The sequence below is a fragment of the Budorcas taxicolor genome, chromosome 11, assembly GCF_023091745.1.
Source record: "Budorcas taxicolor isolate Tak-1 chromosome 11, Takin1.1, whole genome shotgun sequence".
Taxonomy (NCBI): Eukaryota; Metazoa; Chordata; class Mammalia; order Artiodactyla; family Bovidae; genus Budorcas; species Budorcas taxicolor.
In genome coordinates this window covers 37,422,656-37,441,867 of record NC_068920.1, presented here as the reverse complement: position 1 = coordinate 37,441,867, position 19,212 = coordinate 37,422,656, and the positions used below count along the sequence as shown (strand labels likewise).

General features: G+C 40.9%; 1 protein-coding gene across 1 annotated transcript; it reads right to left on the bottom strand.

Moving 5' to 3' along the window:
• Positions 1–2,597: 2,597 nt before the first annotated feature.
• Positions 2,598–3,012, bottom strand: LOC128056116 (histone H3.3A-like). The gene has a single exon (XM_052648800.1). It carries the CDS (start codon positions 3,007–3,009, stop codon positions 2,599–2,601), a length of 411 nt encoding a protein of 136 aa, XP_052504760.1. The 5' UTR covers positions 3,010–3,012; the 3' UTR covers position 2,598.
• Positions 3,013–19,212: the final 16,200 nt, after the last annotated feature.

The following is a 19,212-nucleotide window of genomic DNA, read 5'->3' as shown; positions in this document are numbered from 1 at the left end:
AATGGAAGACTGGAAACTATAAAACTCGTAGAAGAAAACAGATGGAACACTCCATGACATAAATCATAGCAATATATTTTTGGATCTGCCACCTAAGACAAAGGAAATCAAATAAAAAATAAGCAAATAGGACCTGATTAGCCTTAAAAGCTTTTGCACAGCAAAGGAAACCACCAACAAAACTAAAAGATAATCTATAGATATTTGCAAATGACCAGTTAGTGGTTAATAGCTAATATACAAATAGCATAAATACACAAAGTATACATAGCTCATACAACTCAATATAAAATATAGCTCAATATAAAAAATATATAACAATATACAAATAGCTCATACAACTCAATATCAAAAACACAAACAACCGTATTAAAAATGGAAAGAAGACCCAGAAAGACATTTTGACAAAGAAGATGTACACACGGCCAACAGGCACAGGAAAAAAATGCTCAACATTGCCAATCATCAGAGAAGTCAAAACCACAAGGAGATATCACCTCACACCTGTCAGAATGGTTATCATCAAAAGAGAACTTAATAACATTTGAGGATCTGGACAAAAGGGAACCCTTGTATCCTGTTAGTAGGAATTGTCAACTGAAAAAAGAATGCACTCACTGAGCTGTGAGTTCAGTTTTATTTGGGGCTTATTGAGAGCTATAGCCTGGAAGACAGCCTCTCAGGTAGCTCTGACAAACTGCTCCAAAGAGATGGTGTGGGGACATGAGTATATATATGTAATTTCGGCACATGTTTCAGTAGAAGATTGTTGTGAGTCTCAAGGAGCATATATAAGTCTTTGATAATGATTTTAAAGCTTTTCTAAATATGAGAAAATGCAAGAATTTGGGTCCATAAAATTTTCTCCTGACAATATCTCACTATCTAGAGGCCTGTTCTGCCAGTTTCCCCAGATCACAGAGTGCCTCATTCCTGATCTCCACCCTGAACTCCTTTCAGTGTTGAAGGTCAGCAGCTACAGTAGCTAATGACTCAATTCTTGCCAAACCAGATGACAAGTGACATTTTTTAGTTGTCAGAATATAAATTGGTGTAGCCATTATGGAAAACAGTGTGGAATTTCCTCTAAAAATATAAGTATAATATGATCCAGTAATTCTGGGTATATATCTGAAGAAAACACAAAAACAATAATTGGAAAGGATACCTGTATCCAAATATTCAAAGCAGAATTATTTATAGTAGCCAAGATATGAAAGCAACCTCAGAGTTCAACAGTTGAATGGATAAAAAGATGTAGTATATATGTACAATGGAATACTCAACCATAAAAAGAATAAAAGTTTGCCATTTGCAGAACCATGGATGGACTTGGAGAGTATTATGCTAAGTGAAATAAGGCAGAGAAATACACCTACTGTATGATATCACTTACATATAGAGTCTAAAAAATACAACAAACTAGTGAAGAAAACAAAAAAGAAACAGACTCACAGATATTGAGAATAAACTAATGTTTACCAGTCAGGAGAGGAATGCGGGGAGGGAGAAGATAGAGTAGGGTGTAAGAGGTACAAACTACTATGTGTAAAATAAGCTACAAGGATATATTATACAGCACAGGTAATATTACTGATATTTTGTAATAACTATAAATGAAATGTAAACTTTTAAAATTGTGATTCACTATGTTGTACACTTGAAACTATTATGATATTGCAAATCAACTGCATTTCAATAAAAAGTTAATAAAAATTAAAAATAAAGGAACCAGTTTGTCAAAAAACAAAAAATTAAAAAATAAAAGCATGTAGTTTTAGCATAAAGACAGATATATAGTATGATGGAAAAGACAGAAAACCCAGAAATAAACCCTTAAAACATATGACAAAATGATTTTCAAGAAGGATCCTACATCATTCAATGCTATGGAGAAAGACAGTCTTTTCAACAAGTAGTGCTGGATAAACTGAATATTCATATGGTAAAGAGTGAAACTGTACCCTCATTTTATACTGTATTAAAAATTAACTCTAAATGGATTGAAGACCTAAACATAAGAGCTGAACTGTAAAACTCTTAAGGGAAAAAGCTTCATGGCAGTGGATTTATTATAATTTTTTTTTATAGTTTAATGTATTTCAATAGCAAACTTACAGGAACAGCACAGAAGACAGACAACATTAAAAACATGTGCTTGCATGTAGGCCCACTCAGTTAGAAAAGTATAGTGAATGGATGGAAACTACTGCATGATAAAAACGCTACAAACACCATTTAGTTGCAGTCAATAAGAAATTAACTTGTTTTAAAAAAATCCAAATGCTGGCATTGTCCAGAAAAAGTTAACAGGTTTATTTATAATTGTTATAAAGTTGAACTGCTGAAACTTGTTCACTGAAACATTTTGACTTTCATTAATGCTTTATGTCCCCGCATTTATATTAAAAATTCACACACAAATGAAAATGGAAAAACTGCCAATACCTGATTTCTGTCCCCTATTTTCCACTTGCAATCATATACCAGGTACCTTTTGACCCCATGGAAAAAAAATATCTAACGTTCAGAACTACCAATAACAGGAAGAAGAGAATTTTTTTTTTTAAAGAATGGAATGTTTCCCATCATGGATTCTTAAGCACGTTCTCCACGTATGCGGCGTGCTAGCTGGATGTCTTTTGGCATAATTGTTACACGTTTGGCATGGATAGCACACAGGTTGGTGTCTTCAAAAAGGCCAACCAGATAGGCCTCACTTGCCTCCTGCAAAGCACCAATAGCTGCACTCTGGAAGCACAGATCTGTTTTGAAGTCCTGAGCAATTTCCCGCACCAGATGCTGGAAGGGAAGTTTGCGAATCAGAAGTTCAGTGGACTTCTGATAACGTCTAATTTCACGGAGTGCCACAGTACCAGGCCTGTAATGATGAGGTTTCTTCACCCCTCCAGTAGAGGGTGCACTCTCGCGAGCAGCTTTTGTAGCAAGTTGCTTCCTCGGGTCTTTACCACCAGTCGATTTGCGGGCAGTCTGCTTTGTAGGAGCCATGGTATAGAGACCTCCTTACTTACCCCCCTTCTCCTTCTGCTGGAGCTCGTCGAGCTAGAGATGGCAGTGGATTTAACAGTGAATTCCTCTATGAGACCTGAAGCACAGGCAAGACAGGAAAAACAGATAAACTGAAAAGTGATAAAAATGAACATGAAGTCACTCAGCCGTGTCCAACTCTTTGTGACCCCATGGACTTCAGTCCTCCAAGCTCTTCTGTCCATGGAGATTCTCCAGGCAAGAATACTAGAATGAGTTGCCATTTCCTTCTCCAGGGGATCTTCCTGACCCCAAGGATCGAACCAAGGTCTCCCGCACTGCAGGCAGACTCTTTACCCTGTGCACCATCAGGGAAGCCCCATCAAACCAAAAATTTCTGTGTAAAATGGACATAATAAACAGAGTGAAAAGGCTACTCATGGAATGGAAAACATTATTTGCAAGGCATATATCTGATAAGAGCATATAAAGAACTACTACAACACAACAACAAAAATCAAACAACTTGATTAAAAAATGGGCCAAGGATTTGAATACACATTATTCCATGGAATTTATAAAACTGGTCAATAGGCCCATGAAAAGATGCTCACTATCAAACATTAGAAAGATGTGAATCAAAACCTTAATATTTTGCCAGCTCATACTGTTGAGGCCATGCGTTCCGGGAAACAAACTCACTCAGAAGGACAATGCAGACAGTGGAGTGCAGTTTATTACATGGGCGGGCCCAAGGCAGAGTCTCCTCTTAGCCAAGGACCCCGACCAGCATTTGTGAAAATCTTTTATACCCCATGTGTACGTGTCTGAACCCACCACTCCAAATTCCTTGAGACTTACATAAACCAAGGAAAATACAGTCCCAGTAACCCCATCTTTCACGTGCTATGTACTCATGTGCTCAGACAGTCAAACAATGAGCCAATAATCAATAAACCCGAGGTTACACTCCGATAGATACAGAAAAATTTATGGCCTGTCTGGAGGAAGGGGTGATTAGTGTATGTTTTCTCTTAGGTGATGGGTAACCTAGATATGATCTTCAAGGTTCCCCTGTCTGGAGGGGTTCTTATCCTTCTGTTGTTTTCATAGGCACTAAACAGAGTTCAGAGTCTGTTGGAAAGGTGGCCGAGCATGATCAGCATGAACAGGCCTAAGATGGAGTCCTATGAATTCCTTCTTCAATATCCATAAGAACAGCTACTAAAAAAAAAAAAAACCACACACACACAACTACAGAGTATAACGGATGTTGGGGAGGATATGTTGAAACTGAAATTTTGAGCGACTTCATGTTCACTTTTTTCACTTTTGTGGGTGGTAATGTAAATCATGCAGTTCCTGTGGAAAAGAGTACAGTTGTTTCCAAAAAATTTTTTAAAAAAATTACCAAGGATCCAGCAAAAAGCAGGAACTCAGAGACATTTGCTCACACATGTTCGTAGCGGCATAATCTCAAAGGCCAAAAGGTATAAACAACCCAAATGGTCATTGACAACAAGTGTATAAACAAAAGGTGGCATATTACATAATATGGAATTCTTCATTATAAAGGATTGATACTCTGACATACGCTACAAAATGAATGAGCACATATTTGAATGAATTTGCTTTATGAAATAAGCTAATCACAAAAAGACAAATACTGTATGTTTCCACTTATATGGGGAACTTAGGATAATCAGACTGATAAATACAGAAAGTAGAGTATATATTCTAAGAACTGGGAAAAGGGGAAAATGAATAGTCATTGTTTCCTGGGGACAGATGTTACATTTAGGAAGATTAAAATGCTCTGTAGATGAATGATCATGATGGTTGTACAATGATGGGAACTGGCTTTATGCCACTGAACATTAATGCCATATAATGGTAAAAATGGTTTGTTTTATGGGAATCTCTGTACAATAAAGGGGTTGTTGTTTTTGCTTAGTTGCTAAGTCGTGTCCAACTCTTTGACCCCATGAACTGTAGCCCACCAGGCTCCTCTGTCCAGGGGATTTCCCAGCCAAGAATACTAGAGCGGGTTACCATTTCCTTCTCCAGAGAATATTCCCTACTCAGGGATCAAGCCTGCATCTTCTGCATTGGCAGGTGGATTCTTTACCACTGAAGCCCCAGGGAAGCCCCAAGTCATATACTGAGGGAACCATATTTCATTGGATTCCAAATTATAAGTAATTTTCAGTTCAGTTCAGTTCAGTTCAGTCGCTCAGTCGTGTCCGACTCTTTGCAACCCCATGAATCACAGCACGCCAGGCCTCCCTGTCCATCACCAACTCCCAGAGGTCACTCAGACTCATGTCCATCGAGTCAGTGATGCCATCCAGCCATCTCATCCTCTGTCGTCCCGTTCTCCTCCTGCCCCCAATCCCTACCAGCATCAGAGTCTTTTTCATAGAGTCAACTCTTCACATGAGGTGGCTAAAGTCCTGGAGCTTCAGCTTTAGCATCATTCCTTCCAAAGAAATCCCAGGGTTGATCTCCTTCAGAATGGACTGGTTGGATCTCCTTGCAGTCCAAGGGACTCTCAAGAGTCTTCTCCAACACTACAGTTCAAAAGCATCAATCCTTCGGCCCTCAGCTTTCTTCACAGTCCAACTCTCACATCCATACATGACTACTGGAAAAACCATGCCTTGACCAGATGGACCTTTGTTGGCAAAGTAATGTCTCTGCTTTTCAATATGCTATCTAGGTTGGTCATAACTTTTCTTTAGTTATAAGTAATTCAGCAAGTGTAATTTGCAATAAGATGGTAGAATGATTTCAGTTGTTCCCACCTTTTGTCACATGTGCTTATAGCCACTGAAACAATGTGTATATTTTCCAGTGCACAGTTTGCCTGTTTATAATAGTGACTATGTTCTCATCTGACGATGTCCATTCCACCTTCAAAAAATAGATTCATAGAAACAGCCTTCAGCTGCATTTAACCATGAAATTCGATCTGTCCATTTCGAATGACTTCCAAAAATATGCTGAAAAGAGGAAATCGGGCTAATTCTACAAAAATTGGGCATATTATTCAAGGATATTTTCTTGTTCTTATTTAAAAAATACATCACTGATCTTGTAAATGACATCCTATAAGAGAAAGCAAACTCAGTTGTATCTGTCCTGGCAATATTATCTCCTGTCATGAATGAATTTGTGGAACTCTTGTTTGGAGAGGAGTTGGCACGCAAACTTTGCAATCAGATCAGTATTTTAGTCTGTGCCAATTGCAGGCTGAGCTGGATGGAAAAAGTTGAAAGCAAACCAGAGAAGCCTATGAGTTGTAAAAAGTGAAGAACATAAGAGCCTCTTGATGAAAATGAAAGAGGAGAGTGAAAAAGTTGGCTTAAAGCTCAACATTCAGAAAACAAACATCATGGCATTCAGTCCCATCACTTCATGGCAAGTAGATGGGGAAACAGTGGGAACAGTGGAAACAGTGGCAGACTTTATATTCTGGGCTCCAAAATCACTGCAGATGATGACTGCAGCCAAGAAATTAAAAGCCGCTTACTCCTTGGAAGGAAAGTTATGACCAACCTAAACAGCATATTAAAAAGCAGAGACATTACTTTGCCAACAAAGGTCCATCTAGTCAAGGCTATGGTTTTTCCAGTAGTCATGTATGGATGTGAGAGTTGGACTATAAAGAAAGCTGAGCGCTGAAGAATTGATGCTTTTGAACTGTGGTGTTGGAGAAGACTCTTGAGATTCCTTTGGACTGCAAGGAGATCCAACCAGTCCATCCTAAAGGAGATCAGTCCTGAGTGTTCATTGGAAGGACTGATGTTGAAGCTGAAACTCCAATACTTTGGCCACCTGATGGGAAGAACTGACTCATTTGAAAAGACCCTGATGCTGGGAAAGATTGAAGGCAGGAGGAGAAGGGGATGACAGAGGATGAGATGGTTGGATGACTCAATGGACGTGAGTGTGGCTAAACTCCGGGAGTTGCTGATGGACAGGGAGGCCTGGTGTGCTGCAGTCCACAGGGTCGTGAAGAGTTGGACGTGACTGAGTGACTGAACTGAACTGAACTGATGAGTTGTAACAAAGCTGGTGCCTTGAAACCAGCCACTTAGAGGTTTTCATCATGCACGCCTTTGAGAGAAACGTTTGTTCACTTAGCCATCCACTCATGGTGTGGGCTCCTGAGTGAGCATGATATTCCAGGGTGGTCTGCCTTTCCCTGGGATGAGAAGACCCGCATTGGTAATTCATAGATCTGAGTCCCACACTGTCTCCCTGGTCTACAACTGTGCAGTTTCAGTCCCCTCCTGCATCTCAAGCTCTCAATGGAGAGTGGCCATAACTGCCAGTTCAGAGCAGTTCATGGTATGTAGCAGTCAAATCTGGGGACTCCACCCAACAATTGTCCCCGCCTTCATCACTACGTCTGTCTCTTCTCTCAAAAATACTCGAACTCTTATTTGAACTCTCCACACCAAGAAAATGAATATAACTTAGAACACAGAAACATATATACATCCCTTGGCTTTAATACGTTTAAACATCTGCAGTGGCCAACTAATGTCACAGAGCTGCTTCTCTACGTCAAGCAAAGCAAGTCTTCAGCAATCCAGGCCATGTAGATTTCTGCCTCACATCAGGAGAATATGAATTTGAGTAATTCAGAAGCCTGAGGTGAACACAGTGTGTCACGAGGGATTGTGGAGAGAAGATGAGAAAGAGCATCAGTATTAAGAGTCAGAGGTATTGTTTCCTGCTTTAATTGTTCCTTCCCTGTCCCTGGCAATATGCCTTCTCATAAATGCAACCAGGATTAGGAATTCATTCCAATCATTTATAAGCAGTTTTACCTTGGGCGTGATTTTTGATCTCTTTGTATTTCAGTTTCTGCATCTGTAAATGTGACCCATTTGTTCATACTCAAAGTTTGCTCCAAAGATTTAATGAGATACCCCATGCAATACAATTGTGAAACGGTAAATGTGATACTACACACACAATTAATAAACGACAATTTGGATGAGAAGCAAGTATAGTGTTAGTATGTTGATTGACATGTGAAAAGTAAACATTAATAGCGAATACAATACACCAGGATCTGTTATGCATCCTGTATATAAACATTTCCCTGATTATTTCTTTGCAGCAACTCTACAAGGGAGGTGCTCTTATCTCCATTTCAAAAGAGGAAACTGAGGCTCAGATATGTTATCACTCAGATATGTTATCACTCAGATGTCAGCAACAGCTATTTTACAAGATGAAGGAGAACCTCTTTATCAGCAGGTGTGGGGCAGTTTATCTCCCTAACACTTGTTTTCTCATTGTGTACACCCACTTAAAGAACTGTCACTATCAGTTCAGTTCAGTCGCTCAGTCATATCCGACCCTTTGCGACGCCATGAATCGCAGCACTCCAGGCCTCCCTGTCCATCACCAACTCCCGGAGTTCACTCAGATTCACATCCATCGAGTCAGTGATGCCATCCAGCCATCTGATCCTCTGTCATCCCCTTCTCCTCCTGCCCCCAATCCCTCCCAGCATCAGAGTCTTTTCCAATGAGTCAACTCTTCGCATGAGGTGGCCAAAGTACTGGAGTTTCAGCTTTAGCATCATTCCCTCCAAAGAAATCCCAGGGTTGATCTCCTTCATAATGGACTGGTTGGATCTCCTTGTAGTCCAAGGGACTCTCAAGAGTCTTCTCCAACACCACAGTTCAAAAGCATCAATTCTTCGGTGCTCAGCCTTCTTCACAGTCCAACTCTCACATCCATACATGACTACTGGAAAAACCATAGCCTTGACTAGATGGACCTTAGTCGGCAAAGTAATGTCTCTGCTTTTGAATATGCTATCTAGGTTGGTCATAACTTTTCTTCCAAGGAGTAAGCATCTTTTAATTTCATGGCTGCAATCACAATCTGCAGTGATTTTGGAGCCCCCCAAAATAAAGTCTGTCACTATTTCCACTGTTTCCCCATCTATTTGCCATGAAGTGATGGGACCGGATGCCATGATCTTCATTTTCTGAATGGTGAGCTTTAAACCAACTTTTTCACTCTCCTCTTTCACTTTCATCAAGAGGCTTTTTAGTTCCTCTCCATTTTCTGCCATAAGGGTGGTGTCATCTGCATATCTGAGGTTATTGACATTTCTCCTGGCAATCTTGATTCCAGCTTGTGTTTCTTCCAGCCCAGTGTTTCTCATGATGTACTCTGCATATAAGTTAAATAAGCAGGGTGATAATATACAGCCTTGACATACTCCTTTTCCTATTTTGAACCAGTCTGTTGTTCCATGTCCACTTCTAACTGTTGCTTCCTGACCTGCATACAGATTTCTCAAGAGGCAGGTCAGGTGGTCTGGTATTTCCATCTCTTTCAGAATTTTCCACAGTTTATTGTGATCCACACAGTCAAATCTTTGGCATAGTCAATAAAGCAGAAATAGATGTTTTTCTAGAACTCTCTTGCTTTTTTGATGATCCAGCGGATGTTGGCAATTTGATCTCTGGTTCCTCTGCCTTTTCTAAAACCAGCTTGAACATCAGGAATTTCACGGTTCACATATTGCTGAAGCCTGGCTTGGAGAATTTTGAGCATTACTTTACTAGCATGTGAGATGAGTGCAATTGTGCAGTTGTTTGAGCATTCTTTGGCATTGCCTTTCTTTGGAATTGGAATAAAAAGTGACCTTTTCCAGTCCTGTGGCCACTGCTGAGTTTTCCAAATTTGCTGGCATATTGAGTGCAGCACTTTCACAGCATCATCTTTCAGGATTTGAAATAACTCAACTGGAATTCCATCACCTCCACTAGCTTTGTTCATAGTGATGCTTTTTAAGGCCCACTTGACTTCACATTCCAGGATGTCTGGCTCTAGATGAGTGATAACACCATCGTGATTATCCAGGTCATGAAGATCTTTTTTGTATAGTTCTGTGTATTCTTGCCACCTCTTCTTAATATCTTCTGGTTCTGTTAGGTCCAGACCATTTCTGTCCTTTATCGAGCCCTTCTTTGCATGAAATGTTTCCTTGGTGTCTCTAATTTTCTTGAAGAGATCTCTAGTCTTTCCCATTCTGTTGTTTTCCTCTATTTCTTTGCATTGATCGCTGAAGAAGGCTTTCTTATCTCTTCTTGCTATTCTTGGAAACTCTGCATTCAGATGCTTATATCTTTGCTTTTCTCCTTTGCTTTTCGCCTCTCTTCTTTTCACAGCTATTTGTAAGCCCTCCCCAGACAGCCATTTTGCTTTTTTGCATTTCTTTTCCATGGGGATGGTCTTGATCCCTGTCTCCTGTACAATGCCACGAACCTCATTCCATAGTTCATCAGGTACTCTATCAGATCTAGGCCCTTAAATCTATTTCTCACTTCCACTGTATAATCATAAGGGCTTTGATTTAGGTCATACCTGAATGGTCTAGCGGTTTCCCCTACTTTCTTAAATTTGAGTCTGAATTTGGTAATAAGGAGTTCATGATCTGAGCCACAGTCAGCTCCTGGTCTTGTTTTTGTTGACTGTATAGAGCTTCTCCATCTTTGGCTGCAAAGAATATAATCAATCTGATTTCGGTGTTGACCATCTGGTGATGTCCATGTGTAGAGTTTTCTCTTGTGTTGTTGGAAGAGGGTGTTTGCTATGACCAGTGCATTTTCTTGGCAAAATTCTATTAGTCTTTGCCCTGCTTCATTCCACATTCCAAAGCCAAATTTGCCTGTTACTCCAGGTGTTTCTTGACTTCCTACTTTTGCATTCCAGTCCCCTAGAATGAAAAGGACATATTTTTGGGGTGTTAGTTCTACAAGGTCTTGTAGGTCTTCATAGAACCGTTCAACTTCAGCTTCTTCAGCATTACTGGTTGGGGCATAGACTTGGATTACAGTGATATTGAATGATTTACCTTGGAGACAAACAGATATCATTCTGTCATTTTTGAGATTGCATTCAAGTACTGCATTTCGGACTCTTTTGTTGACCGTGATGGCTACTCCATTTCTTCTGAGGGATTCCTGCCCGCAGTAGTAGATATAATGGTCATCTGAGTTAAATTCACCCATTCCAGTCCATTTTAGTTCGCTGACTCCTAGAATGTCAACGTTCACTCTTGCTATCTCTTGTTTGACCACTTCCAATTTGCCTTGATTCATGGACCTGACATTCCAGGTTCCTATGCAATATTGCTCTTTACAGCATCAGACCTTGCTTCTATCACCAGTCACATCCACAGCTGGGTATTGTTTTTGCTTTGGCTCTATATCTGTGTGCAATTACATCACCAACAAAAAATGGATTTTTTTTTTTAGAATTGTGTGTAAATTATTTAGCTCATCTTTAGAACAACGTTTGGGAGACAAACTGGCTTAGATTTTCAGTTTTCCCTGGCACCCAAAGAAATTTTGTGTATACACTGCCATCTATTGGTTATTTCCTAGAATTACCGTCATGTTACAGAATTTACTGAGCTATATAATGAAGTAACTCATTAGCCTGGCCCCAGAGTAAGAATGTGGTTTGCAGGTTTTAATCTAATCATACATGACAATACCTGATTTTGTCTTGGCTTCATCTGACTGAATGAATAGATATCACAGAACACGCTGCATTTAGGTTGTAGGATCACTCAGCTATGGGAATATCATTGTAATCATTAGGAGAGAAATCTTGCCTATTGTGAGCAGGTTACCAAATGAATAGGACTGGAACTTAACTGCCTAACTCACAGATGATTGCTTGAGTGGATACTGTGATGTGCTACCCAGGTTCCTTTCTACAACACAGGATGTACTTCCCCAGTAGCTGGGAGTTACAGACAACCCTACTGTGTGCCCCTCTAAGAATTAGCTTTGCCCATGAACAGAGTTTTCTCTCAGAGCAGCCCACACATAAGAACTGATAGCTGTGGGAATTGTAACCACCAGGCACCTCTCTTCACGTTGGGACAGCTCTGAAGGGCCATCCCAGTTTTATATTTACCTCGGGATTAGCCGAAGACCCTCTTGTGACTGCCTTCCAAGCCAGCTTCTCCAGGTGTATAATCCTGTTTCTCTCCCTATGTCCACAGGGATGTGTAAATCTGGAGATTTTCCCCCAGTAAGTGTCCTGCCAAGGAATCTCCGTTCCACACTCTGCCTACCTACCTGCAACTTGATATACACAGTTTGCAGTTCAGACCTCTTTGAGGGAGCTCTCCAGCACATTACCTCTGATTAATATTGGAAAGATATTCCTGTTTTGTGTGGTACATCTCTGATTAAAATCACAAGAGAATGTTCATTGTATTTGCTCCAAAGATGTGAATTCTGGCTTGAACAAATGATTCTGTTCAATCAGGTTCAGGATTAGAACCTGATTTTTCTTTCTTCTCTTTTTAGGAGGAGGTGTTTGTGTTTTTCTCTTCACCCCCATTCCTGTTCCTTTAATGTGTTGCTGCTAATTTTATCAATTCCTTCCCATATATGCCCTATGCATTTTTACGGGACAGCTGATCTCCTATATTCCTTTTGACATGTTACGTAGTTTTAAGAATGTTTTAATTTTATCATTTTGTTGATCTCTCAGACCTAATGCAAAGAGCTAACTCATTGGAAAAGACCCTGACGCTGGGAAAGATTGAAGACAGGAGGAGAAGGGCACGACAGAAGACAAGGTCTCACCAACTCAATGAAATTGAGCAAACTCTGAGAGATGATGAAGGGCAAGGAAGCCTGGTGTGCTGCAATTCATGGGATCACAAAGAATCAGACATGACTTAGCAACTGAACAACATACCTTTGCTCCTTGACACTTGGTTTTATAGCACCTAGTTGGCTCACTAGGAGGTTTATAGTGGAAACACAAGTTCTCTCTTTATGGGATGCAGGGGAACTGGGAAATAGACTTGCCAACATTTACTTATCTGGTTGCACCAACTGTCTTAGAATCTGGATGTCTTAATTCTCACGGCATCTTAGTCTCTGGGCTACTGCCCAATGAAGATAAGGCACGAAATGAGTCTTGTTAACCAAAAAGAACTTGTCAAACAAAGTTTGATATACGGAGGATATTGACTAGCCGCATATTAGCTGGGGGTGTGGCGCTGGGTCCACTCTAGGTCTCCCAAAAGAGGATCCCAGAGAATGGAGGTCGGGAATGTGTGCTTTACCAAGTTCTTCCACTGATTCTTAATACATTCAAATTTGAGAAGCACTGTCTAACGAAATTAGACTGTTGGAATTATTGCTCTGTTATTTGCTAACTGTATGATGTGGGGAAAAGTTACTTATGTCCTCTGGATCTCTGTTTCTCCTGAAAGAGCATAGCCTGGTCTGTGAGGAGCAGACTTTAGTGCAGGCATACCTTGGAGGTACTGCAGGTTTGATTCCAGACCACTGCAATAAAGCAAATATAGCAATATAGTGAGTCATAGGAATTTTTTTTGTTTTCTCAGTGCATATAATAGTTATGGTTACTCAGTGCTGTAGTTTATTAAGTGTGTAGTATTAGCTTTATGTCTAAACAATGTACTTGTGCATGCGTGCTCAATCATGTCTGACTCTTGGTGACTGTAGCCCACCATATTCCTCTGTCCATGGGATTTCCCCAGCAAGAATACTGGAGTGACCATTTACTACACCAGGGGATCTTCCTGACCCAAGGATCAAACTGGCATCTCCTGTGTCTCCTATATCTCCTGTACTAGTAGGCAATTTTTTTTTTTTTTTTACCACCGAGCTACATTAAAAATGTACATACCTTAATAAAAAAACATTTTATTGCTAAAAAATGTGACCATCATCTGAGCCTTCAGTGAGTCATCGTAATAATGATACAGATCGGAGTCCTTGGCCTTTCCCCAACCAGTAGAAATTGATACGTGGCCAGATAAGAAATTCAAGAAAGTGAAAGTGTTAGTTGCTCAGTTGTGTCTGTTTGTGATCCCATGAACTGTTGTTGCCCACCAGGCTCCTCTGTCCATGGAATTCCCCAGGCAAGAATACTGGAGTGGGTTGCCATGCCCTCCTCCGGGGGATCTTCCCAACCCAGGGATCGAACTCAGGTCCCTTGCATTGCAGGCAGATTCTTTACCTTCTGAACCAGCAGGGAAGTCCAAGAAATTCAGGCATGGCTTTACTGGGACCCCTGTTGCAGCAGAGGAGTGAGAGCAGACAACAGGTCCCCATGCTCGCTCCATGAGATGGGGCAACTTCATTCCTTATAGCGGGTGAGGGTAGAGGTGTGTCCAGGGGTCAGGCTGGAGGAGCGGCTTAGGCTGCTTGCCCAACCCTTTGGTGTATTCTGTGCAGAGGGCATGTGCAGTACCCTGCTTTGGTTCCTGACACCCTGTTTTTGCTCCGGGCTCTTCAGAAGTGGCAGCTGGTTATTTTGCTTTTTGTATCATGTCATCCATAATTTTCCCCAGCAGTCCATGCAGAGTTATTTTGAGTCCCTCACAATTTCTTTGTATTTTGTTGCTCAAGGAGACGTGTGACTAGGTGCAGTCACCCCAGCAAAGCGTCCCAGGTCTCAGACTGTCCCGGCGTGTAGCATCTCCTAGGCCTGGCTGTGTCTGCTGCAGATGTGTTGGTAGGCAGGGTGAGCCCCCAGCAAGGTTGATTCTGAGGCCAGGCCTGAGCTCTGCAGGTCTGGTGGCCAGGTCCAGCCACAAACTGCTGGGGGTGGTACCTTGGTGGGCTGGGCTAGACCCCGCTGGGGCAGGAGCTGCTTTGAGGAGCATTCTGGTTCAGTCTGAGGCCATCTGCTGAGTGTGGAAAACCAGTCCCAGCCAAGGTTGCCCACTGGGTGTGGCAGGGCGAGAGCTGCTGTGGAAGAGGGCTGGCCAGGGAGGGGGAGTTGAGGGGGGCACATGTGCAGGGGAACACTGGGCAAGGCAGGTGACCCTAGCCTGGCAGATGGCAAATGTCAGAAGTGTACTCCCAGAGCCTGACCAGTTAGGCTGAGGGAGAATGAAAGATAAATGGTGCCTGCCAGCTCTTGGATCCCTGGAGATAGCTCCAACAGACCCACACTCCTTGGCATTTTCTGTAAAATGAGTCAATGAATTTCCCTCATGTCTGGTGGAGGTGCTTTTCAAACTGCTGCCTCTGTGCAGGGACTTGCAAAGAGTAAGTTTGAGCAGAGGCTCAGTTGTGTATAGCCTTCAGGCCCTTCTGGACATTAGCCCTGTTGGCTTTCAAAGACTATGTTATGGGGGCTCACCTTCCCACTGCAGGGGTGCCTAATGTGGGGTGCATACCCTTCCTCCTCAGGGAGTACCTCTACCCTTGTGATGTCCTCTCCTCCTCATGGGAGTGGGGGTCCTAAGTAGATTCTGTCTCTGCCCCTCTTACCTGTCTCAGTGTGGTTTTTCTTTTTATAGAACTAGTTGTAGAAGTGCTGGCAACCACATTTTCAATATGCATTTGTGATATAAATACTCAGCAAATAGAACAGAAAGAAACCACTTCATCTTAGTAATGGCCACGTATTCTCTTCATTTCCATGAGAGACCCCAGTTCAGTTCAGTTCAGTCGCTCAGCTGTATCCGACTCTTTGCGACCCCATGGACTGCAGCACGCCAGGCCTCCCTGTCCATCACCAACTCCCGGAGTTCGCTCAAACTCATGTCCATCAAGTCGGTGATGCCATCCAACCATCTCATCCTCTGTTGTCCACTTCTCCTCCTGTCTTTAATGTTTCCCAGTGTCAGGGTCTTTTCCAATGAGTCAGTTCTTTGCATCAGGTGGCCGAAATATTGGAGCTTCAGCTTTAGCATCAGTCCTTCCAATGAATATTCAGGACTGATTTCCTTTAGGATTGACTGGTTTGATCTTGCAGTCCAAGGGACTCTCAAGAGTCTTATCCAACACCACAGCTCAAAAGCATCAATTCTTTGGCTCTCAGCTCTCTTTATGGTACAACTCTCACATCCATACATGACTACTGGAAAAACCATAGCTTTGACAAGACGAACTTTTGTTGGCAAAGAAATGTCTTTGCTTTTTAATATGCTGTCTAGGTTGGTCATAGCTTTTCTTCCAAGGAGTAAGCATCTTTTAATTTCATGGCTGCAGTCACCATCTGCAGTGATCTTGGAGCCCAAAATCAAAGTCAGCCACTCTTTCCACTGTTTCCCCATCTATTTGCCATGAAGTGATGGGACCGGATGCCTTGATCTTTGTTTTCTGAATGTTGAATTTTAAGCCAACTTTTTCACTCTCCTCTTTCACTTCTGTCAAGAGGCTCTTTAGTTCTTCTTCACTTTCTGCCCTAAGGGTGGTGTCATCTGTGTATCTGAGGTTATTGATATTTTTCCTGGCAATCTTGATTCCAGCTTGTGCTTCATGCAGTCCGGCATTTTGTATGATGTACTCTGCATATAAGTTAAATAAGCAGGATGACAATATACAGCTTTGATGTACTCCTTTCTGGATTTGGAACTAGTCTGTTGTTCCGTGTCCAGTTCTAACTGTTGCTTCTTGACCTGCATACAGATTTCTCAGGAAGCAGGTTGGGTGGTCTGGTATTCCCACCTCCTGAAGGATTTTCCACAGTTTGCTGTGATCCACACAGTCAAAGGCTTTGGTGTAGTCAATAAAGTAAATTAGATGTTTTTCTGGAACTCTTGCTTTTTCGATGATCCAACGGATGTTGGCAGTTTGATCTCTGGCTCCTCTGCCTTTTCTAAATCCAGCTTGGACAAAAATTGTGAATGATAAAAATAATAAAAGTTAATAGCTAACACAACATGTCAGGATCTGTTAGGAATTCTGTATGTATTTTCCCATACTTTATCCTCACAGCAGCTCTACAAGGGAGGTGCTATTATTATCCCCATTTGCAAATGAGGAAACTGAGATGCAGATATGTTATCAGGTCTATGTCAGCAACAGCTAATCTACAAGTAAGATGAAAGGAAATATCTCTTTATCAATAGGTGCGGGATGAATAATTTAACACTATTAGAGTTATCTTTTTTTGGTACATCCACTTAAAAGAGTGACCTATTGCCCACAAAGTGTGGAGGCTGTTTTATTTTGTTTTCATCATAGTCTTTTCATGAAAACCATTGAGCTACTTTTTAAAGAATAATTTAAAAATGGCATAACAGTTGTTTTTCCTTGGCTTCAAATGTTTAGTGATCCTATGTATATGCTGCCATCTTGTGGTCATTTCCTGGAATTAGTCTTTATGTGAATGAACTTTCTAAACTGGGATAAATACAGCCTGGTGCAGAGAAAAAACATGGTTCTACAGCTTTTTAATTATTACACACCACAAGATATATTTCTTTTTTTCCTAGTATGTGTACTTTAGAAAATACATATTTCTATCAAACTATATGTGCCTGAAGGAGTAGAATTCACAGAAAATATCCAAACAGGGTATAAAATTTTCTGGCAAAGAGAATACTAATGCCATGAAGAAATCTTGCTTTTATGACCAGGCTTCCAAATGCTTAGAACAATGATCTCCAAAATAAGCACTTGTCTATCTGCATATCTTGGAGCATTTTAAACACATGCCTCTATATACATCTGCATAGAAATGAGTTTTTATTATAAAGGTCTTTTAATTGAGAATCAGGATGTGTTACATTTGCCTGTTGCATTAAGCCAAGACTCTCAGTTTCCTTGTGACCTGAATCCATTTTTGTGCCCATTTGCTCTGCACTACAAACCCAACAACCTAACTAGGTTTTTGCCATCAAGGATGCTCTTTATTACCTTTGCTTTTCAGGGTTTCTGGACATCCATGAGCATATGTGTGCGCATACACACACACATCTGCTTGTTTTCTGTTTTAAGTGAAAGCAAGTATATTTAAAGTGATACACATTCCATAAACAGAGTGTGGGCTATCTTCACATACATTTGTTTTAAATAGAACAATGTATTTGAGTTCCTGAGTCCAGTCTTGACACTCCTCCTGACATAGACCTTGGGTATACCATGAAATTTCAAGTCTACAGGAAAAAGTGCTGCTGTGTCAACCAACACTCCTGATAAGCTGGGATCATTGGAGTGATGTTGGGAAGTAGTCAAAAAGTTGCGCTTGTGAAAGATTCATAAACAGAAACCTCAACGAAGTAGAGTCAGGAGACCTGACGAGGGGAGTTTTCATGCTCTGCAGCGGTAGCAGAGCCCATCAAGAAAAAGAAAGCTCCCTCTTCCTTCCTTCAAAGACTCTCCAATAAAGAGCCATGAACTCTGTTTACTATAGTCCTTCCTAGTTCTTTCCTCCCTGTAAAGGCATCTTCCTTCCTTGCCAAGTGGGGACTTGCATGTGGCTCCCCGTAGCTGCCCACTCCAAATTGTAATTCTCTGCTGATTCTGAATAAACTCATCATTGCTGGAGAAATATCTGGCAGTGTATTTGTTTCAGTTCAGCACACTATATGTTTGCATCACACCTACTTGGAGATATTTCTCAGTATGAAGCTCGTTTGGGGTAACACAAAAAATTTTCAGCCTTGAAGTAAAACCATTTCTACTGCTTCTTTCTTTTACTTGGTATGGCAAATGATAAAAACCTACAGAATTTTCTTTTATATAAGCTTTCAGAAAGAAAGAGCACATTTACCAAAAAAAATACCTGAAACGAAACAAAATACCACATATTATGTTCTCTGTGTAGCCATACACTTCACCAGGTTTCTTTAATATTCCAGTTGGAAATAAGGGAGGGAATATCCTCTATGTATGGATTACCCCTTGCATGTAATCCATGTTGAATATTTATTTTGTTAAATTAAGCACTCACACAGTTTTCTTGCCCTGCTTTACAAATGTGTATAGATACGGCAACGAAACAGTGAGACCTTCAAACCACTTCCCATTAACTAACATTTACCTTTCAAGTAATGAGACTGGACTCTTTGTTTGCTTTGTGGATTATTTTAATGGTTGATTTAAGGTAGAAGTGAAGTTAAGAATAGATGAGTTATTAGTGTGTGTTAATTGTGCAGGGAAGACAAATACCAGGGAAGCTGGAGACCTGGGAAAGCAGGAGAAGAAGTTAAACAGGGAAAGACCCTTCTTTAGCACAGTTTACTGAATTAGTTATCCAATCCATTGAATCATGTCAACCTGAGAACTAGACATCACATGATTTAAATATGAGGCAGGTGTTGAACTCTTTCATATTTAAATCGTATTTCATTCCATATTTCATAGTTTTATCACATTTCATCAATCATATTTCACTCCAGTTTTAAGAAAGTTTAAAACAATGTTGCTCCACAATGTATCAGAA